A 23817-nucleotide genomic window follows, 5' to 3' on the forward strand; every position below is an offset into this window, starting at 1 on the left:
GCCTTGCTATCCAGAGGTACAACCCACGATAACACGAAGCTAAATATTTCATTTAACTTTCAAATTCATCTCAAACAAAGTATAATAAATAAAAGTCAAATTTCATTATCCATTAAATGCAATTAATACTGGTTCAGAGCATCTAAATCCAAACATAAATACCAAATCCATAATTCTCAATATTCAAAAAATTATTAAGTACAAATTCATAGTCAATTTAAAATACTAAAGTTCTTCTACAAAATCATCATGCTTGCTAGTACGAACTCCAAGCCTAGACCATCTTTTGTTCCTATCGACCCTATTCGTCTGATGAGAGAAAAATAAAAATAGAGATATATGAGTAACATGGCTCAGTAAGTAAATATTACATTACCTTATCGGATTAGGCAATAATTTTTCCATGTCAGCGCATTATTAAAAAAAAATAACGGGTATCAAAAAAATAAAGCATTTTATAGTACAATATATCAAAACAAGTCATAAAGCAAATCATGCATGAACAAATCATCCATCTTCCAAAAACATAGTTCCAAGTTTATATTGCAAATAAATTCGTAAATCATTCTTCATGCTATTTAACCCTATCACGAATCAAAACATTGCTCACAAATATTTGTACTATGGTCACTATAACCCGTGATAGGGTCATTTCATAATCAACAAGATATCATAGTTCATATTCGTTACCACTTTAATCCGTTGGTAGAGGACCATTTTTGTTAGATACTAGCTCCAGGGTATCGTTTTTTTCAATTTTAGGAATCATACATAGCTATATGAGAGCTTTTAGAAAACTTATATCTTTTTCTTAAAACATACGCATAAATAGATGAAAAACACTAAATGGTATGATCAGATTCATATTTCATAATAAAGTTATTTTCATTAAAACATTCATGGAACTATTTTTTCATAATAAAGCATGATTTTCATAATATATATGCTGATACATAATTTTAAGAAAACATGACATCTTTGTTGGCAATATTATATGCATGAAAAATATGATAATTTGAAAAACAATAAGGAGTGTGAGATCTACTTACCTATTTTGTTTTAGACTGTCAGACTTTGCTAGGCGACTCCGCTAGACCTATTTGAAATATTAATAATAAAATTAATTTTTAATTAATAACTTTAATAAAATAATTCGAGAAGACTTGATAGATTGTACGGTGGTTTCGTGTGGGTCAGGTCTAAACAATTCACTCAATGAATCGAACTCAATTAGGGCCAAGATTAATCAATATGGTTCATCAACAAAAATTATAAGAACATTCAATAGGACCGAGTTGATCAGTCTAGTAGGCAACCCGGGCACCAAGGCGGATCACGACTCTTTGCAGGGTCAATTCGAATTCGTAGATCAGGTCGACAAGACCCGATACTGGATTCCATAGATATTCTAGAGAGAGAAAGTAGAGAGTAGAAAGAGGAGAGAGAAAATAGAGAAGAGGGAAGAATCCTTCTTCTTGTGTCTCTTCTTCCTTCCCCCTCGCCGGTAATAGGTGGCAGCAACGGCGACCCAACTGCCCACCTGACGGCAGTCTCGGACGGCCGCAACTTCGGCCAAACCCAGCAGTCAATGGTGGCTAATCATTGCGGAAGAAGACCAAAATAGAGGTGCTCTGTTTCGGATGAAGCTCCGGCGATTGCCGGCTCAAATCAAAGGGAACGAATGCCCAAAACACTAAAGAAGAAAGAGGAGGAGATGAAGAACTCATATCTCGGTCCGACTTGGCTTTCCAACGACTCCTCTCAGCGGAAGTTGAAGGAAGAATCTCGAGAAGGAAGCTTGAAATCTGGAGAAGGGCTCAAGCAGATATCGGACCACATGTCTGGCTGCCAAGGCCTCTCTTCCCACAAGTAAAGAGCAAATGCCTAAGCTCTTACTGCTGCAAGGGTCACAGTGCACCTCCCAAGCCACCAAGTAAACACCTCCCCTTCCGTCTTGCATTTTTCGAAGAAATTTTCCAAACATCCGGACAACAACTTAAGCAGATTGGTATTGGACAAGAGATAGACCATGACTCAGCTGAGGACAATTCTCACCAATGAGGGATGTGAAATAGAAGAAAAAGTAAAAAAAAAAAAAAAAGGGAAAATTTTTTGTGGCCTTGCTGGTGCCATCACACAAGTATCTCCTTGTTTGCACCTCGAAGCCGTGATATCGACTGCAACGGTGTTTGCGCCTCAGAAGTGGGGATCTGCTGGAATATTAGGTAGGCGTTACTCTGGAGGCCCTCTCCCATTTCATCGTCCCCCATTAAGTTTCCTCCTAGATGACCCCATGAATGCTACCGTTACGAAGGTCTTTAGGCACAAGTAAAATGTTCATACTTTTCTTTCATTGCTTCGTAGCGCAATGAATGCCACCTCACATACCTATATATGGATGGAAACATGCAAAAATTAACTGTATATATAAACAACAAATATCTAACTCGTGCTTAGGACTTGGAGCAAGCATATTAAAAATGATTCCAGTCGTGATATCTACTTGTTCCTGGCACCTGCTGCCCGAGATACAGTTGAAATTAATATATTAGCTGTACCATGGCCCAGAGCCGATCAGATTGACTCTTCTAATCATATTGCGTGTCATCACTATGTGACAGTCATACGAAAGTCCACGAACTAACAGGAGCACAGGCTCTATCTCGGTCGTAAATGGCTTGTTTCACATATTTATGCCCTTGTCGGCCTCGTTGCTAAGAATTAAGATCCACTGTAGCTTGCATGATGTACATTTTGCCTTGTGGTGTAGCTGGGTGCTACGAAGGCGTGGAATTATATCCAAAGGTCTTGGACACCCACGTCAAGTTGTGTATCTAAATTTTAAGTTTGCATTTTCTGTGGCATGGCTTTTATACTTTAGAATTTTATTTTATTATAGATAGCCACCACATCATTTATCTTGAAAAATAAATAATTTTTATTTGTCCCATCGGTTGTTGTCACGGTTTTGGCCTTCATAATAGAATTGTCAATTGATCCCCACCTTATGAACTATTAACTAAGCAATGAAACTTCAACCCACCCACCCTTTCACAAGCTCTACGGTCTACGCCATGTGGTCCGAGATATCTGTACGGCAGAGCAATTCGGTTTAGACTTAAACGTTGTCAAAATTAAGTTTAATTGTTTACTTGAAAAATAACTATGACTCGTTTTTTCTGAGAGACGAAAAATAACTATGACTTGTTGGACATTTTTTTGTACGTACCTCGAAGAATTGAGGGTACCGTTGGAAGCCGAACTAGTATAAGAATATGACAACCCCGAGCAAGTTCAGGCTCTACCTTCCTCTCCCTCTTACCTGGTAACCAATCTCTCCTCCATCTAGGTTCGCCTCTCTCTCTCTCTCTCTCTCTCTCTCTCTCTCTCTCTCTCTCTCTTTCTCACCCTCTCTCAACACACGCAGACACATCTTTGTAATAAGCTTTATCACTCATACCCTTTCACACTCTTGGTTAAGCTCACATATATTGAATCATGTGTTATTACCACAGGTTGGAACGATGGTGATGATGGGCCACCAACTGGAGAGGCTGGTGGGCAGTCTCAAGTCGAAACTGAAATCATTGAAGGCGAAGAAGCCTTATGACAAGATGGACAAGACAGACAGCATGAGGGTGGAGATCCGAAGCAGGAGGGCTCGGAAGCTCATAGCCAAGAACCTCAAGACGGCCGATTCCCTAGGCCACAAGGGTTATGCCTTCTGATCTACATGTGTAGCTCTGTACCTGTTTTGATTTGCACACAACTGTGCACCATGGTCCCTTTATCTTTCCCCACACACCATGATTAGTTTCATGTTCCATGGAGGTCATGAACAAGTATGGTGCTTTCTATGTATAAAAAAAACTAGTATAGTTGTATATTTTATCTGGGTTTTATTAAGATTCAGCATGTGATGCCAAGAATCTTTGTTCTTTTTGATTTGCAAACAAAGAGTATGAGTAGATTGGAGGTCTTTCAAGGATCATCATATAATTTGATTAGATCAATAAAAATTATATGCTAACTCGGCTAATATTAGCATGTTTATATTCACTGTCATTTAGCAGCTTTTTTTTTGAAAAAATATCGTTTTTTCTTTTGAATTATGTTTAATAAATATAACTCAACTGCTCCAAGGCTCATACGTTGATACAGGCTCTGGAAAGAACAGTTCTTAAGGGGAACCATGCACCAGTGCCTCTTTTCCTAGCTTATTTTGCTAGCTACTGAGCTGCAAAAAGTAGGGCTCCTATCTTAAATGGCCACCGTGATTTTTCTGGCTTACCCTTTATTCTCCGCCAGTAACAAGATAGATAAAGCAGGGAAATGGAAGCTGCATATCCACTCCGTTGCTTTCGGGGACTCGGTCTGGAAAGATAGATCTTGAAAATTTAGGCCAACTTTTAATGTTAGTCGTCCTTTTGTCTGCGGCCAGAAATTTATGGTGGCCTGAATATCGATAACGATTTCCTTGGGGCTATCACTATCCTCCAATTTAAAATGAAAGTCTAATACGAAAGTTCCGGGTCAGACATCCGCATCTGGTCTTGTTTGAATGTCCAGGCTAGAATTTATGAAGTTTTCTGACTTTTGTCTTATGAAGTAATGAAGTAGTTAAAAATTGTGGGAAAAAAAAAGGTCCAAACACAAACTAGTTAGTTATGTATGCTTTTCCTAATTGATTGTGACAAATATATTATTAAATTTCCTAATTGTACTGAAGTATTTGATTTTTAAAAAAATCCTCTTTTTCTCATACTTAAAATTTGGATGCTCTGCTTGTCTATTTTAATTAGATGTTAGACTGAGGAAAAAGGGAACCCTAATACCAGTTGCTAGTTGAAAGATGTGTAGAACAGCGTGCTATTCGGTGTAGATCGAATGTATCGGTCTAGGATTTAAAAAAAAACATCAAAACAATAAGAAAAGATATTGGAACAAAAAATTAGGAGAGAAGAAAACTATTTTACTAAAAAAAAATTATGCCGAGATTCAAACTTGGCTCTCTCACAAGCAAGGAAGCCACAAGCTCTCTCTCTCTCATGCCTCGCGCGCGCACGAAGTTGCCTCACATTTCTTAAGAAGAGAGCCCCTCATACTTGCTCAGTTCCCACCCAAATTCAAAACCCAATGGGAGGCTAACGACCACTTTCCAAGCCTTTGACAAAGTCAAACTTTAATGCTCAGCCATCCACATAAACAACCAATACTCATAGGTATATTGAGCCTAAGCCTCAATATAAGGAACCTAGACAACCGCAATTCTTATAAAAGAAAAAACTATTTAATCCAAGAGAAGTTTGTAATGACTTCACCACTCTTCCTCATTACAAACTCCATGCTAGCAATGTCGAGCTTGTTGCGTAAATCTTCAAACCGCTCAACCACTAATCCTTTAGTAAAGATACGTACTAGCTGATTCTTTGTGGAAACTAGAAGCAAATCAACAATTTCTCTTTAATGAATTGATAATGAATCTCAATGTGTTTTATGCTTGTATGAAACATCATATTTCTCACTGAATAGATAGCACTCTCATTATGGCAATAAAGAGAAATAATATAGTCGGTATCCTAACCTAAATCACCAAGCAACCTTGTGAGCCAGGCCAACTCTTGAGCTGCTATCACTGCAACATAATACTCTATCTCTATGGAAGACAATGCAATAGTAGGGTGTCTTATACTACACCAAAAAACTATTAGAAATTGTATCCTAAGAGTCAATCATCAGTGTGCTGATGATTGACTTTTGTAAATGAATTGACAAATTAATAAAATGTTATTTAGCATTGTTCATCATTTCATTGTACATCTTCAAATAAACTCTTATATGATGAAGTCCTTAGGACTTGTTTTATGATAAAGAAGGATTTATCTTCAAGTCCTTAAACCTGTTTGCGACCAAATAATTTGCTGTTAATAAGACGATAGCATTGTCGAGATTAGGTCGTTTTGAGACATATACGTTGGTACGTTGTCCTCTTAACCAAGGAGTGTGGAGACACTGATATATCGCACAGGTGAAGTGTAGAAGTATATTTCATAGAACGTGACCAATTCCGAAACACTCTACTATCGAAAGATGTTCCGAGTGGATATAGGTATAAGTATGCCTCAGACCTGAGATCACCACAGTGACTAGTAAGCAACTCGCTGTACTTTGGTACCGGACTAGCAGAATTTCTAATTCTGGAACGGAAGGTTACTGGGTGCAGTCAAGTACTTGCGAAATCAGTGCGTGAGTCAAGATGAAATTGACCCCTTCTGAAAATAGGAGATAATGCTTTGTGTTCAATTTAGCAAAATCTTGACCAGAGTAATCCTTGTGAGGAGTTATAGGATTTCTAAAGTTGATCACATAGAGGATGTACTTATTACAGAGTTGACAGAACTCTGAAGTTATCCTGGCATTAGGAGTCGAAGGGATAAATTATACAGTAACCATAGTCCAGGATTTCAGAATATTTGCTTCGCATATATTCGGCCTATCCGGACGTCGGGTACCATTGTTAGATGGTCATTTCGATTAGTACAAGAAGTTATTTTGTGCTACCGGCTTAGGTTCGAACCTATGAGGTCACACGTATAGAAGTTTCTAGGTTGATCAAATGGCCGATTGATGATTAAGAATCATTCAGGGATAATTTAGTCAATTCAATTGACAAATTATCCTAAGCAAAAGTTGCATTAAAATAATTATTGAATTATTGGAGGGTTAATTAGTAATTGAATTACTAATAAATTCAATTTGATTGAATTATGGGACTTTAATTAAGCCAAATTGAATTAGATTCAATTTAGGCTAAATTAGGGTTTGACCTAATTCGATCGGATTCGATCCGAGCCGATTGAGCATAACCTAATTGATCGGACTTGATCCAATTGGATTGGGCTTGACTCAAGTCAATTAAGAGTCCTTATTTGATGAGGATTAAGAGTCCGAATAATCAAAATTTATTATGGAGAAGAATTCCTAAAATTTAAGACCCTAGTTTTCTTTCTTGAAGAAGAAAGACACCTCATCCTTATCCCTAAAAGAAGTGGTGCCTATCCTCTTTATTTTGGCCAGTTTTTGGCGTGAGAAAGAGGAGACGTGGGGCTATTTTTTAGAAAAATATGGCACCTAAAATCTTCCTAAAAAGATAGGAATCAAATCCCTAATTTGTAGGGACTGCATGATGCATCAAATAGGGTGGCGTGCAGCTGAAATTTGGGGTGCAACAACCTCCTGATTTTTAGGGATGGATTCTTAGCACAAGATTAAAAGAGAATTTGTTCATCTCTTAGCTGCCGATTCACTAGAATTTTTTGAAAATTTTATCAGCCAAATTTGTCGGCCAAAAGAGGTGTGAGGCGTGGGGGATCTTTTGGCTATAAAAAGACCCCCATGCCTAGGGTTTGAAAAAGATGGTCTTTAGAAAGGGTTCAAAATTCTGAAAAAATTCTGAGAGCCAGTCACTTTCTCTCCTCCTTCTTCTCCTTCATCTCCATCCTTCATCCTCTCGAAGAAGAATCAAAGTTGAGTACTTCGAGGGAGAAAAGTTCAGCCACTGCAGCACCTCTGCACGAGCTAGCACTCATGCCGTTGTGGATCTTTCTAGAGCTTTGCGTGAACTATCCGTAGAAGCCGGATACGTGTGCGGCTATACAAGGTAATCAAGGCATCATCAAAGTTCTCAAAGCAAAAAGGTATGAGATCTAATCTCATTAAAAATTAGGATTAGAAATCAACTAGGTTGCTGAAATTCTGCATGACTACATGTTAGACATGGAATCATGCCTACTTATTTAGGATAAATGTTTAAAATTCTGGATCTATTTTTGTTGTAGAGATATGATCTCTAGCATGCATAGAAATTAAATAGTTTAATTCATGATTCCACTATAAAATTTTTAAAAATATATGTATGCGACCACTAGAGTTCCCAACAAAAACAATGCTGGATCTCAAGCTGAAAGAATAACCAGTGGTAGATCTCCATGTGTCCACATTACCAATATAATTTGTATTCTGCCAGCCTAGATAAAGAATTATTAGTATATAAAATACCATAATCAACAATCTTAGCAATATACCTCAGGATCTGTAAAATTGCATCCAGATATGGCTACCTAAAACTCTGCATATATCGGCTAACAATGCCAATAGCATAAAAAATATCAGGCTTGGTGATAGTCAAATAAATCAAACTATCCACAACTTGTCTATACATGATAGGATCATTAAAAAAAATGCATTGCTTTTTGCTTAACTTTAAATTTGATTCAATTGGTGTGTGCATATGTTTGCAATTAGCCAAAGATGGAGAAGACTCTGGCTATTGAGCTGCAGAAGAAGAAGAAGGTTGACAATTTTTTTTTGGGGCAACATCCCTCTAAGACATGGTCTTCATCAACAACTGGTTTAAGTTTACCGATTGGAAAAGAGAATCCATCAGAACATCAACCAAAAGAGCTCTCTTGAAAATAGTATGTTTGGAGATATAAATCTTTATTGTCTTAGAAATAATGCATCTCCAACCTTTCCTAATCTCATCATTGCTAAGAAACATGCATCGGACATACTTCTTATCTAACTTATTAGAGAACTCATCATAATCACACACAAAGTACATGAAGATGAGAAATATTAGGACGCTTTCCAAACAATTTTTCATGGGTAGTCATGTGGTCAATAGTTCTCAAAGGTGTTTTGTTAATAACATATACTACTATTTGTATGCATTCTATCCAAAATTTTTGCTTCATATTCTTTGCATGAATCATACTACAGATAGTCTGAAATAGATGCATGTTCTTTCTCTCCGCCATACTATTCTGATTAAGAGCATGTGGGCAAGTAAACTGTTTACATATACTATAGCTAATCAAATAGAGAATTTGTTTGAAACATATTCGCCACCTCCATCGATTCTTAAGCAGGTAATTTTTAATTTAAAAAGATTTTCAAGCACATTTTAAAATTGACAAAATTTCTTAAACACTTCTGATTTTTTTTTAACAAAATAGATCCAGGTATAATAAAGATAACTATATACCTTAAACAATGAAATATAAAGTAGTCGTCCTACCCGTGAGATTTGAATGTATATATTGTAACAGCCTAAAAAATCTTGTTTGGCTTTCTTTAAAAGATAGCTTGTGCATCTTTTTATATTGACATCCAGTGCAAATAGTGCTAGTATTCACCTTTATCTTGGAAAGTCCATTAATCAGCCCCTTGGTCTACATATCTTGAAGTTTATTATAATTCATATAAGCTAATCTAGCATGCAATAAATCAATAATATCATTTTTAAAAGTTTGATAAACATAAGAATTGCTAGCAAACATAACATAAAGCTTGTTCATTTTCTTACCTTGAGTAATAAGCTTTCTAGAAGCTTTAATATTAGCATAAATCTCCATAGCATTAGGCCAAAATAGAACAGAATACCATGTGTCCAAGATTTGTGAAATAAAAATCAAATTTTTCTTCATGCCAGGCACATAACATTATTTATAAAAATAAAAAAATAATAGGATGTAAAAGATAAATCACCAATATTTTTGACAGGATAAAACGAATCATTAATAGTAGAGATAGCATCAGAATCGATATAATCATGTAGATAATTAAATATCTCTCTAGGGTCAGTAAGATGATTAGAATATCCAGATCAATAATTTAATCACGACCAAAATCAATATTTGACACATCCGAGAAAATAGAATCACATACATGTTGGTTATCAAAACGATAAGAATCAACAATAGAAATAGTGAAAGCCCAATTATCAGTCTCTTCCCCATGCTCTGATGTAAAGGACACAACATTAGATTGCTTTAGCTTCCCTCTACAATCTTGAATTTTGTTTCCAAATTTTCCACATCTATGATAATTCTTCTTGAATTTGTAATTTTTTTCTTATTAGAATTTTTATTCTTCTTATATTCTCCAATTAGCCTATTTTTGAATTTTTAAAATTATTATTCTACTTCTTATTTTTATTTTTACTATTGGAAAATAAGATCTCTTCCTTTTGAGGGGATATAATCAAATCATGTATCAAAATATTAATTGTTTTTTAATTAACAAATATATTTTCTAATTATACTAATATAGATTGTTTAGGCTATCCAAAAATAGCAAGCATATAAGCACGATACTTCTTTTTCAAACCCTGAACCAACATTTTACGTTATTTATTTTCATCATAATGAGAATTTCGATCAAGTGTGCGGAGCTTATCAAATAATTTTTTTATTTAACACAATATTTGGAATGTAGTAAGATTATCTTATTTGAGAGCACTAAACTTGTTCTTTAAAAATTAAACCATAGTCTTATTAGATTTTGAGTGGAGCACATCAAAAATATCTTGTACCTTCTTCATCTTTTCTATATCTTGAATATGTTGATAATTGTCTTCATCGATATTCATTATGAGAATATGTATAGCTTTTCTAGCTTTGATCTTCCAATTTTTTTCTCTTTTATGCATTATCAGAAGTTTTCGATGGCAGCGCCGTATCTATGGCGTTCATGATAAATTATTTTATTAAAAAAATTATAAATCAGGATTCAAAATTAGTTTTCTCATAAATAAGAAAGCTACAAGCTCGAGCGCTCTCTTTCTCACGCTTCACACACAAAGACAGCTAACGTTTCTTAAGAAAAGAGCCTCTCATACTTTTCGGTTTCCACCCAAATTCAAAAAATCAATTGAAGACTAGTCATTACTTTCCAAGCAAATAAGCAGTACTCATTGATCTACCGAGCCTCAGGCTCAATACAACTACCCTAAACCACCACAATACTAAAAGAATTTATTTAATTCAGAAGAAGTTTGCAATGATTTCAACAAGATTGGTCACACTTTGAAGCTTTTCTTTCCGTGCAAAAGTAGGCAACAATTCTACCGGTTCTAAAGGACAGAGTTGAAGTACAACCGTTCGAGAAAAGTTTGTGCGCAATTGTGAGAGACGTGGATAGGTTCGAGGACAAAGGAGAACGAACGGCGCGCGCGGATTAGCTATGCTTTGACATTATGGACGCATTGATATTAGACATGAGTGTCTCATCCTTGAACTCAGACGTATTGCCAATGTCCTTTTCTGTTAAGGTCACCTGACCTTTCAAACCCATGACTCTTGCGAGCGGAAGGCATTAGAAGAATCAAAAGATATATAGGAGCCACCATTTTGCTCAAAAAGGTGGGAAATCTATCAAGGCATCATATCAGGTCCAAGAATGTAGGAAAAATGCCTGAGAAATTAAATAAAAAACAGCAAAACCAATCTGCTAGAACATGGTATATTGGGAAAGCCGAAACCCATAGTTGGCAGGACGGATTACTTGGAAAAAAAAACATTTAATAGTCTATAAAATAAGCACACAAATTATATACTATATAAATATAGAATACTCAAAGCATATAACAATTTAGGACCTCACCCAAAATAACTATAGCTGAAAGATATTTTTTAGGTTTCTTTTTCTTAATCCAAGATAGACTAAACACATGCTTGTATGGTCCTCACATACTATTTCTATTTAAGCCCCGACGTTCTTGTCAGACTAAGAGTCTAAATCTATTCAAATCTAATCACAAACACCACGATCAGCTCGTGATCGGCCTCAATGAATCCATACTGCAGTGTTCTTTAGTCCGCTCTGATATCATTTGTAACAACTCAGAATCTCACCCAAAATGACTAGCCAAAAGATATTTTTTAGGTTTCTTAGTTCTATATAAATACCCAAGATCTCTCCATCTATTTTAGGTTTTTTATTTTAGTCCTAATAGCATATCTCCCTTTATTTAGGTTTCTTACCGCCACCGCATTTTCTTTTATTATGATTTTGAATCAATGCATTCCAAATCTCATAAGTAGAACCGCCTATCACTTGCTCATGTGGTATCACCTTTTGCCACTTGGGCAAGTAAACGAGGGTTTGATGCTTATTAAAATTGGCCCTTAAGGGTGAGGCGGATACATGAGAATAGAAAAAAAAATTATAAATAAATCAAGATACACCATCTCAGTTCCAAACCTCGTACCAATGCTATACTGTCACTATGTCGATACGGTATAGAGCCAATTTAGTGTCAGTACAGTATAGAGCCAATTTAGTATACTGAATATTAGTACGTTTTTCGTATCATGTATTAGTATCAAACTAATATGAAGAAAAAGAAGAAAGAGTAGAAGAAGAAGAAGGAGAAGAAAAAGTGATGCCTCACACTGTCTGATTTGGTATGGTGCAACATACCATAAAGTGAATTTCTTGCTTTCCATTATCTCCTTTCTTTTCTCATCCTTTCTTACCGCATGTTACCGCTGGTTGTATCTTCATAATTTATATATATAGCATGTGCCAAAACTCTAGCGATCACTCAAACTATTTTGGATCATAAATTAAAATTGAAAGGAATCCTTCAACTCTGGGACAAAGAGAATCACACCAGCATTTGTCTGGCGTCTATGTTTGCCTGCAAAAGCACATCATTAGCCATCTAAGTAATTTACATGAAATTAGCATCGATAAATGACAAGGCCCTAATCTCAACAACACGTGAGAGACCTTTTTCATATAAATAAAATTACGATCCTATAAGAGTCCCATCGTTGTGGAAATAACTATAATATTGAACAGAAAATATAAACTTCAAATTGTTGATTTGATTCCAGATCTTCTTGAATTGAGTTCCAAGTAGATCCAAACCTTTGATCAATTTGGGCGTACAAGGGTACAGCAAACTTGCACAAAATCAATTTTGATGAAGCAACCAAAACAACGGTAAAATACTTTGGTTACTTCCCTGCCTCCTAGATTGCAAAAATCCACCTTAACTCGATCCTAACCTATGACCGTTCCCCTTACATGGCCCGCAAATTATAAGCCTCGGAATTCCTTCGACGTATTTGTACCAAAAAAATTCCTTCCGATTTCATGAAATAGGATGGGGATGGAGTACCTGGACACCAGCCTCTTCTTGCTGGAATTTGAATTGCATCTTTTGCAGAACTAGACATATCTATAGAGAAGAAAACAATGAAGCTAACAAAGAAGCTGATTGAATGGCATCATTTATGACTAATCATGGTGGAGCAGTGCTATGGACGGCGGCATTGTTACCTCAAAAATTGAAGAACATTTCGGGAGGCGAAGAGAGCTGCTGACAGGATCGCCTCCTTTGTTGCTCATCATTCTGAAGAGATTTTTTGGACCCGTTGTATACTTGTCCCTCCACCACTATGGAGTATTTTGTTTTTTAACTTAGTAGGCAATACTCACGCAAGATTAGTGTGACCTGCCGGGGTACTAAAAAAATAATATAAAAGAAAAAAGAAAGAAAGAAAGATTGAAGCACATCTTGCTGCGAGACGGGTCTGGACATCGGGTGGAAGGTGAGCCTGCCATTCGACAGATTCTGCTTGATTTTTTCCGCGCCAGATGGACGGAGGATGAGAATTCCGGCGACGGAGACCACCCCCCGAGGGTGGATGTGGGAATCAAGGACAATGAGAATGCAACCCTGGTCCGACCGGTGTCGGCACAGGAAGTACAGGAAGCAGTCTGGGCTTTGGCTCCAGACAAGGTCCCGGGACCTGACGGCTTTCCCCCGTTTTTTTTTCGACAGTATTGGGGTATCATTCGGACAGCGGTGCTAGGGGATATTTAGTGCTTCTTCTCTCAGGCGGTGATACCGGAGGATTGGAAGGCTACCTTCATCACGCTCATTCCGAAGCGTGAGGAGGCGGCAGAGCCCTGTCGCTTCAGGCCCATAAGTCTGTGCCACAATCCTGTATAAGGTTATGGCAAGAATAATGGTAGGAAGGATGAAGTCCCTTTTGCCTGGCATCATTAGCCAGGAGCAAGGGGCGTTTATAGCTGGCAGAAACATTTCCCATAATGTTCTATTGGCCCAGGAGATGATGTGGGATTTTCAGCGAGCATCGAAGCGACGTAGCTTGATGGCTATTAAGCTGGATATGGAGAGAGCTTACGATAGGATCAGATGGAGATTTCTTCAGCAGGCACTAGAGGCGTACGGATTCCACAGGCAGTGGATCGGTTGGGTCCTGGGGTGTGTTAGGGGGCCAAATTTTTTTATCTTAGTCAAAGGCACACCGTCACCTTTCTTCGAGTCCACCATGGGGTTGCATCAGGAATACCCTCTATCACCATATTTGTTTATTATTTGTGCTGACATTTTGTCTCGTGATTTGCAGAGGGTGTGTGCCCGCCGGGAGCTGGAGGCCTATACCCCGCCCTGGGGGCTAGTCCTCTTTCTCACTTACTTTTCGCTGACGATTGTTTTCTCTTGGCCAGGGTGCGGGTTTCTGATACACGGGTCCTTCGTAGGGTGGTGGCGGATTACTGCGCGGCGTCTGGTCAGAGAGTTAATTTCCAAAAGTCAGCTGTTCACTTCAGCCCGAGCATGGAGAGCAGGATCAGACAGGAGATTCGAGGGATTCTGCAGATACCTGAGCAGGAGGAGACATTGACCTACCTGGGAGTTCCCATCACAGGCCGCGGACTACGGGTGGCAGAGTGCTCCAGTCTGGTGCAGCGGGTAGAAAGCAAGTTGGGAGGATGGAAAGCGGCCTCCCTGTCTATGATGGGGAGATTGAAATTGATCAGATCAGTGTTGGGGTCCATGCCAGTATACCTCATGGCCAACACCGTAGTTCCGAAGACGACCTTGCTGAGGATCGAGCGACTGCTTCGGTGCTTCTTGTGGGGGTCACACGGCGGAGGCCGCGGGGTGCATTTTGGTAGCCTGGGAGCAGGTCTGCCGGCCTACCAGTGAGGGTGGCCTCGGGGTGCCGTCCCTACTGGAGCGGCGAGGTTTTTATCGCTCGGCATGCAGCTCGATTCCTGTTAGAGCCACACGGATTGTGGAGTCAGGTGATGGCAGCCAGATACGGCCGCGAGGGCTCAGAGGAGGCATGGAGTGGGCGGCGAGTCTCCTTCATGTGGCGTGAGATTGGGAGGTACTTGCTGACGGTGTTGGCAAACACCAAGTGGCTGATAGGTGATGGGCGGAGTATTGATGTGACTGCGGACCCATGGGTGGATACCGTTCCACTGAGGTGCTAGCCGTCTATGGTCGATGCTGAGGCAGTGGAGGGGTTGCGGGTCTTCGATCTTCTTGCCCCGGGAGAGTCAGCATGGGATGACGCCAAGCTACAACAGTTGTTCGGAGGATACCTAGCTGAGAGGATCCGGTCCCTTCTGGTGTTAGGATGTGGGGGGCCAGATATCAGAGTTTGGGGCACCTCTTGCCGGTCCAGTGTCAGACTAGGAGACCTTTCCCGTGTTATCCAGCGGGAGCATGAGCCAGGGCAGGACTGCACTTGGATCTGGAGGTCGGGGCTTCACCCGAGGGCGGCACTCTTCCTATGGAAGGTGGCGTAGGACCGCCTTCCGACGAGAGTAGTGCTGAGCAGGCGAGGCTGGGGGATCCCAGCGGAGTTCGGGACATGCAGTGCTGAGGAGTCGGTCGACCACGTGCTCTTCCAGTGTATGTGGGCGAGATCGGCATGGCAGTGGGCAGGGATCCCGCAGGAGGCCTGGTGCGGGAGGCTTCAGTTTCTACAGATAATACGGAAGTGGTTGGCACGCCCTCGGATATGTCAGGAGGCTATCAGAGCGACCCGCACAGCACATCAGATCTGGATGGCAAGAAACGCCCACACCCTCGGCGAGTGCAGGGTGTCACCGAGGTTTATTGCGGAGTTCGTTCGAGTACAGGCATTGGAGATCAGGCCCTCTTCAGATGGACCTTTGATAGCTCGGGACACCTGGGGTTCCCTCTCTGCTCAGGCAGCTCCTCAGATGGTGTTCTTCACCTGGGAACCCCCACCCCCGAGTTTCCTCAAGGTCAACTTCGGCGAATCGGTTCTGGATGGAGGCGTGCGGGGTGGTGCGTGCTTTGTGATACGGGACCCGCACTCTAGAGTAGTGGCAGCAGGTGGCTGTCAGTTGTTCGGCACGTCGGTCCCTGGGGCAGAGTTGCGAGCTGCCTAGGCGGATCTTCGACATGCGTGGCAGGTATTGCGGGCTTGCTTGATTGTCCTGGAGGGCGACTCGGCCACAGTTATTGGATGGATCCAAGAGGGGCTGAGGGGTGAGGGCACAAACCACCCCTTGGTTCGGGATATAGGGATGATGTGCAGGGATGGGGTGGCCGTCCAGGCCAAACATGTATTCAGAGAAGCCAATGGGGTGGCCGATTGGGTGGCTGCCTTTGCAGCTCATCATTCAGGGTACACCCTTTGAGTGGGGGAGAGGGAGCCGTGAGTTAGTGTTTTTGGACTTTATTGGATGTATTCGTACATATATTGTATGAAAACCCATTTTTAGCCACCTGAAGGTGATCCGTGTGCCTATTCTGGAACCGTGCAAGCAGCCAGTTTGCCAAAAAAAAAAAAAAACCTTTGGCGAACGAACAGGATTCATGTTGACCCGATTTAAATGGATCTGAATCGGGTTAACTCGCTTAGACACCCGAATTCCTCCTTCTCGCTCATCCCAGCCGGCAGTGCTGGGCCTTATCAGAAAAAACCCCTCCTCCTTGCTCTCTCCCTCTTCCCTGGGTTCCTTTAACCCTGTCGGTTCCTTTCTTTTACACGGGGGGTTTAGGGCTCAGGGACCTCGTCGGGGAGATGAAATTCCCCCTCGCCGCCAATTCGGCGAGCTGTTATGTATCCCTCGCCCCCTCTCATTTTCTCCGCCACAATCGCCGTTTTTGGTCAGTACCTCCCTTTTTTTTTTTCTGAATTCTTGATATCTCTATCCCTAAGATGCTCGTGTCATTTTCTTGCTTTGTTGATTTGTGGAATCGTTCTTATTTTTTATTTAATCGTGACAGGAATCTAAAGGAACCGAGGAGGGTAGATGGTATGGTTATTAGAAGTCCAAGATGTACGATGGATGTTTCTCTTGGAGGCAGCTATAACTATGGTAAGCTTGGAGATTTTCCATATAAATTAAGGGAAATGGAAAAGGATATACTGATAGTGGTGGATTTTTACTTCCCTCTTTCATTAGGTAACATTAAGTTAGACAGTTTTAGGTCTAAAATTTTGCTGTCTTTGATGAACAACTTGGTGTGCGTCTTGTTGTCTCGTTGTTGAATTTGTTGGAAATCATGTTTGTTTGGCTATGTAATGATGCAATGAGACTAGTTGTTAGATTATTCTCTTTTTTTCAAAAAAAAAAGGGAAAGAACTACAAAAAATTAACAAATATATGGCATGTTTTTGGAGGGTACTTCCTCAGAGTAGAATTTTCCGTTCCCTTGTGCCAATATATCATATAGTGGACCTCTCTAGGGTTGCATTATATATGCTCTTATGGGTTGCCTTAGAGCAATTACTAATCATTCTGTAAAGAGAGGCAATTGGAAATGAAAGAAAAATAACTCTAGAAATATAGATGAAACTTTAAATGATGATATCCTCATTTTGATGTACTAGAAAGTTCAGAAGTGAGTTCTTGCTTGGTAGGTTTAGAGATCATTTTTGCTAAAACTAGTTAAGTCACTGTCAAGATTTTTTTACTATCTCTCATATCTATGAGAAGAGTTCCTTTCATGTTTATCTATGACTTATGCAAGGCTTGCTTTAAAAAATTCTAGGAATGGAAGTTTTTGAATGTCCCTCTGACTCATCCTTGGAGAAACACATTTTCTTGTTAGATGTATAGACACCCCTTCATCACGACTGCAGGTTTTGGAGACATCTCGGTGAGAACATCTACCTAGGAAATTAATCGCTTGGGGAAAGTCCAAGATCCCTTCAGAAGAAGAACATAAAAGGAATTGAAACACTAACTAGTGACTAATAATTTACTTAACAAAAGTATTAAATATAAAAACAATAAATAAATTCTAAAAGTCCAACACATGATTTAGACCTTGAAATCATACTAAAGGTATTCATGCAAGCAAATATTACTTCCAATGGCTGAGGTTACTGTGTGGATTTGAATCTTTACTTAATGGTGAATTGTTTTATATGCAAGAACTCATAGTGAATATCTTGAAATTAGGATCTTTGGCGCAGAATTGCATATTTCAGAAGCAACTTATGTAGGCCTACTTTGGGTTAGCATGGCGTTGCATTAATTCCTTAATGTTTTGAGTGTTATAAAGATAGGCCAATCTCGGAAGTTGCAACCTCGCAATAACATTGATCAGTCCATGGAGGGTGTGTTGTATGTAGAATAATACTTGACTCAAATGACCTTCTCATCGGGATTAAAAATCAGTTGGTTGGAGTGCCATTCGGGGATGATTTATCTCGGAAAACAGTCCCCTTCTACTTGATAAATATGTTACTACCCTTCTCGCAAACCTCACTAGATCTGTAATTATTTATATAAGAACTGATATATCTCATATCTATCCTTTTATTTCTCGAGATATTTAACATTTTTAATTCCAGACTTGTGTCTTCGTGTCACCTTGGCTATAGCTGCTTGATGTATTGATATAAGGATTTAGCAACATCGCTTATCTAATGTGGGAATTTTTGTCAATTCCCAAGTAAAATATGGCACTATGTTATCCATAACAACAAATGTCTCCACAATCCTTATAAATTTATTGATAAGGATAAGCAATAATTAGATATATAGTTCACATTCTCCTTGTCTCTTAACATATGAACTGTATAATTTAGGGCCTTTTTGCAAACATCATTTATTGGATGATTGGTGTTCAGTGCTTTACTTTGGTATTTAGTTAACTTGAAAGTGTTTTAAAGCTTCTTAAATGCAGCACATTCACGAGGAAGCCAACTTAAATGTGCATGTTTAATCCAAGGAAGGTTTTATCTTTGATATGATAACTAGAAACAGAATACCAGAATTATTTTGAATTTGGTATTCCCATTATTACAACGTATATCTGAGAGGTATTTCATCATGAAACATTCTTTCTTCCTTTTCTGTTCTTCTCGTTTTGCTTTTATTATTCGTTTTCTTATAATTTTTGCATACTTTTGTTTATCTTGGTACTACATAATAATTGCATTTCTATTGATAAAGGAAGAATTTCACTTGTACATGAAGAAATGGTGAAGATATATGATACTTTTAGCATTTCCTCTGTGGAAGAAGGCTAGAGAAACATTAATTATTGGGCAGTTCATCAATAATGAAATTTGTATTAGTTCTAGTCAAGGTTCTGCACCTTGGTATTGGATCATGTGCTGATACCTTACAAGTATGATACAGCATCATACTAACACAGGGTAAAGGTGCCAAGTTGATATGCTACCTGTACCATGTGTTAAGCCCCGGTACTCATACCGGTTCCCTACTGGTATAATATCATATGCCTGGTATGGACCAGTGCAGTCCAGTATGTAAACCAAGGTTTTGTCCCCTGAATTGATCAAGCAAATTTATCAAGTTAGATGATTTTCATAACAGACATTTATTATGTGAATACTTTAAGGCAGGTTATGGCCTGTTTCTTATTCTCTCAGTTATTTGCATTTTGGGTACAAATGCTAGTTTATACTATATAATGCAAATGCAGGTGTATCATTGACTGTTTTTTAGGCTCCATATCTAGATTAACTTTCTAGAGCTATCAAACCCATTATATGATGGAATTGTTATCATAAATTAGCTAATCACCTATATGTACTGGTTAACTAATTTTTCCTGTATGACATCCATCCAAACAAATATTCGACTTCTACGTCCTCTCTATCTCCAATTGGAGCTATTTGTTAGCTTCTTGGGGCGGATAAACGAACCTTCATTTAAGCCACATGATAGTTAATAGTTAGATGCTGTAAAATAAAATTAATATCTGATTCTGCCCTGATGTTCGGGAGCCAACATTCAAATCATGTTGTCAACACCAGTGATTGGTACTTCTTAAGTCACAAGCTCCATTCTGTCCATTATGAGTCCACTATTCATTAGGTTATTTAGTCCAATCTTCTGAATAGGTTTTTACAACATGGACTTAGGTCTCTGTAGTTCTGATCCAACTTACATGCCTTCATATTAGCACATGAACATACATAATGATGAAGCAAGTCGCTTCCGGCGTCGGCTTGTAGTCTCTGCAGTCGGCACACGCACGCGCCCGCCGGGATATTGTCGCTTTCCCCATGTAAAGCTTCGGCCGCAGCCATAACATCTTCGGGACTCCTGTTAATCATCAACTCCCCAAATTTATCGTGTATATCAGATTGAAAAAGAGTTCCAAATAAAACTTGAGTTGATTAGTGGAATCATAAAGCTACTTATATGATGTTGTTTAGTGGAAGAATTATGCTTTTCCTTATGCTTTCTTCCTATATTTCTTTGGAACATAAAAATGATTTTGGTTAGATAGTAATCCTTGATATGGGATCATTTATAACTTGCCCTTCTTTTATGCAAACACCGTGTTCTTTTTTCAGCAGAGAACATTCCTAAATTTCCTCGTATGAATGTATGGGATCCTTACAAGCGTCTCGGTGTAAATCATGATGCTTCTGAAGAAGAAATCAGAGAAGCAAGAAATTTTCTTTTGCAGCAGTATGCTGGGCATGAGAGAAGTGAGGAGTCTATTGAAGCTGCTTATGAGAAGATACTAATGGCGAGTTTTAGAGAACGCAAGAAATCAAAAATTAATCTGAAAAGCAAATTGAAAAAAAAAGTAGAGGACTCACCACCATGGGTAAAAATGTTGATTAGCTTTGTTGAACTACCTCCAACTGACATTATCCTCCGAAGACTGTTCCTCTTTGCTTTCATGGGGGCATGGAGTATAGTGAATTCTGCTGAGAGTGGGCCTGCTTTCCAGGTAAGCTTTTTATCTATCTGTTCTATACTTTCATCTGAGGAAGAGAATATGTTATACATGAATGAGAATCCATAAAGCTAACCACAGATAGTCGGGAAAAGGCTGGATGGTTATGGTTTAGCAACATGCTATACACAAATTGACACTATTGTTTGGAACTCTTGCTATTGTTAACACTATTGTTTGAAAATTTTGTTGGCTTTTTTTTTCTTTTGCTAAAACGGGTATTTCATACATTATGAGTATGGATACACCCAATAAAATCAGAAAATAACATGTTACGAGGTGCCCCAGGCAACTCCCCCTTCCTAGCCCATAGAGTGCCCCGGAGTGGCTGGCCACTTAAGCAGCCACTCAGTCCACGGCCTCATTGGCCTCTCTGAATACATGCTTAGCCTGAAAGGCCACCCCATCCCTCACCATCTTCCAAATGTCTCGAAGCAGGGGGTGACCCACTCCACCGCTCGAACCCCCTTGGATCCAATTGATCCAACTGCATAATTTTTTTTCAGGCTTATTCTGACTCGAACTTATAAGGACGAGGTCATGTGCTTCATGTGCTTTTCATTTCCTAGATTGGAAGTGACTATGGATGCAGCATCATTAAACCTTACTAGATATTATTTAGTGGATTTGATGCTATTTTTTGGTTGGTATAACCATTGTTTTGATGGTAATTGGGATCTCTAATTTGTCATAGTAGCTTGATATGAGATTGTTGGAAATCTTTTTAGTTGGCCAGTGCTATGCACTAGTGCCTTTTTAGTCTTTTGCTTTCCCTTCCATACTCATTTTTGTATTTAGTTCAGGTATAGGTTATGTTATGAAGATAATCCAAATCTTCCCTTCAGATAATTTATACGTTCAATAGTCATGAGGTCTGCATCTTATTCTAATTAAATAAGAAAAATAGCCAATATTTATTTGCATTCCCCCTGTATTTTGGTAGTATTCATGGGTATTGTTATATATTTTAAAACCATTTAAAGTTGTATGCAGCTTTGCATGGTTGTTTCTTGCTCCATTATTCTTTATCCCCGCCACCCCAACCAAAGACTTATTAGGTCTCCTCTTCAATGCATGGGGGAATGAGTCATAGCCATTTGTAGTATCTTGTCAATTACTTTTTGTTGGCTTCCATATGACTCTTATGACCTACAAAGCAAAGATGAACAAAGCTATTGCCTTTTGGAGTAATTGTCACTATTTATTTGCTTCAAAGAGTGATCAGTATGGTGCCTATTTACACAGTTGTCAGTAATTTATTCTAAATGACTCTGGTTTAATATTATTATTTTATCCTGTTGGTGGAGTTAAATAAAGTGAACATGTTCTTCCTAACATTTATCTGCCCTAACCTTTCCATTAGAGGTTCAGCTAGGCTAGTTAATGTTTTCACCTATAAAAAATCAACTATGTTGCCGACCTAAAACTTTCTTTTGGCTCTACATTATATCTTCTCAGGGAAGCCTCATTGCTGACCTGAGTTTTTAGTTATTTTGGCTACTTGGACAAGATAGAGGTTCAGTTTTCATTACGTTTGTCCGCTATTTTGTGGTCATGCGCACTTGACTAGTTCCAGATGTACATATTATTGGTTGGTTATTACTACTTTATCATGTGTTGGGTATTAAAGCTGACATTGTTCTTCCTGACATTTATCCTCCATAACCTTTCTCTTAGGTGTTCAGCTAGGCTAGTTAATGTTGATCAACTTGGAGAGAACTTGTATTCCCCCTTAAAGTATGTTCGTTTCAGTTATTTTGAAATCTGACTTAAACGGAATAATTTTAGCCTATGAATGATCAGAGCCTACCTCATGCTTTCCTTTGGTTCTATGTAATATCTTTTCATGGAAGCCTAATTGCTTTGAAGTGAGTTTGTCATTTTTTTTATTTGGAAAAGAAAATGGTTCGGTTTTGCTTATGGTCGGTTGCTATTTTTTGGTTATTTGCACTTGACTTGTTAGAGATACACATATCTGTGAGATGCAGATATTTTTTTAATACTGAGAGCAACTATTGTAATTTTAACCTCAGAAGGAGAAACTACTATCAGAACCTGCATTTACTAACATACTCTGATTGACTTGTGTCCGCAACAGGTTGCACTCTCACTTCTTGCATGCATCTACTTTCTTAATGACAAGATGAAGAATGTTGTCAGAGCTTCAATAACTGGGTAAGTGAAAATTTCACGGAAGTAATCCACATTATGGCGGCAAAACATATCTAACTTCTGTTCATTCGCAATATCCTCTTATCCAGATTTGGTGCACTTGTTGTTGGCTGGGTAGTTGGTTCCATACTCGTACCTGTGATTCCATCAGTTCTTCTGCAACCAACTTGGACGCTCGAACTCCTGACATCACTGGTATCATATGTTTTCATGTTTTTAGCCTGTACCTTTCTCAAGTAATTCTCTTGTCTTTCATGCCAATCCGTAGAATGGATTTGAATTTGCATGTAGCTTCCATTGAGATTCAGCAACCGTTACAGCAGCCTTCCTGTTACCAACAATTTTGAACCCTAGGGGAATTTGCTTATCTTAATTTGTCATGCTACAGGCCTAGATATATGAATCCTGTGAAATACAGTTTTATACCATTTATCATCCTTTTTGTAATCTCATATTGTCCTCATGCAGTAAAATTATAGGTCTCAGTCTTGCCGATTGGTGAATGCCTGTTACTCGAAACTCGTGAGGCCCCTATTTTCATTTTTCGTGTTTTCTTGCCTTGCAGGAGGGTTGCAATCTACTTCTATATATGAATAAATATGCCCGCAGTTTAGTTTATATTTTATAGGGTTTCAAAAATAATTGGGAACTATTTAGTGGGTATAACTAGGGCTGTTAATGGGTCAGATTTGAGTCGGATTATGATGTATCCATGCCCAAACTTGATAAGAAACATGTTAGATTCAAGTTCGGATCCATCAAAATGAGTGAACTCCGAACTTGCATCCAAACTCAATTAATAATTGGACTCCAGTTTGATATCT

General features: G+C 38.8%; 2 protein-coding genes across 4 annotated transcripts; both read left to right on the plus strand.

Annotated features, from left to right (window-relative positions):
* Positions 1-3197: 3197 nt before the first annotated feature.
* Positions 3198-3929, plus strand: LOC148714775 (uncharacterized). 2 transcript variants are annotated; one of them, XM_088716150.1, is made up of 2 exons: positions 3198-3325; positions 3516-3929. In XM_088716150.1, the coding sequence occupies exon 2, from the start codon at positions 3525-3527 to the stop codon at positions 3726-3728; it is 204 nt and encodes a 67-aa protein (XP_088572276.1). In that variant the 5' UTR covers positions 3198-3325; positions 3516-3524; the 3' UTR covers positions 3729-3929. The 2 variants fall into 2 exon arrangements, with proteins under 2 accessions (XP_088572276.1, XP_088572275.1); XM_088716149.1 differs by having other exon boundaries at positions 3213-3349.
* Positions 3930-16505: 12576 nt separating this feature from the next.
* On the plus strand, positions 16506-23440 carry CDF1 (cell growth defect factor-like protein (DUF3353)). Of its 2 annotated transcripts, none has more exons than XM_008783831.5 (5): positions 16506-16753; positions 16874-16965; positions 20430-20815; positions 22920-22996; positions 23083-23440. In XM_008783831.5, the coding sequence occupies exons 1-5, from the start codon at positions 16668-16670 to the stop codon at positions 23231-23233; spliced, it is 792 nt and encodes a 263-aa protein (XP_008782053.1). In that variant the 5' UTR covers positions 16506-16667; the 3' UTR covers positions 23234-23440. The 2 variants fall into 2 exon arrangements, with proteins under 2 accessions (XP_008782053.1, XP_008782054.1); XM_008783832.4 differs by having other exon boundaries at positions 16510-16753; positions 20433-20815.
* The last annotated feature ends 377 nt before the right edge of the window (positions 23441-23817 follow it).

This window comes from Phoenix dactylifera, chromosome 2 (genome assembly GCF_051530095.1).
Source record: "Phoenix dactylifera cultivar Ajwa chromosome 2, Ajwa_hap1_PhDact_Kaust_v1.1, whole genome shotgun sequence".
In the NCBI taxonomy this organism is placed as follows: domain Eukaryota; kingdom Viridiplantae; phylum Streptophyta; class Magnoliopsida; order Arecales; family Arecaceae; genus Phoenix; species Phoenix dactylifera.

Bases quoted from the DNA above. Each gene is read 5' to 3' on its own strand.
- LOC148714775 (XM_088716150.1), top strand. From the start codon at position 3,525: ATGGTGATGATGGGCCACCAACTGGAGAGGCTGGTGGGCAGTCTCAAG.
- CDF1 (XM_008783831.5), top strand. From the start codon at position 16,668: ATGAAATTCCCCCTCGCCGCCAATTCGGCGAGCTGTTATGTATCCCTC. The intron at 16,966-20,429 runs GTAAGCTTGGAG...TTCTTTTTTCAG, and splicing joins TGGAGGCAGCTATAACTATG to CAGAGAACATTCCTAAATTT. The intron at 20,816-22,919 runs GTAAGCTTTTTA...TGTCCGCAACAG, and splicing joins AGAGTGGGCCTGCTTTCCAG to GTTGCACTCTCACTTCTTGC.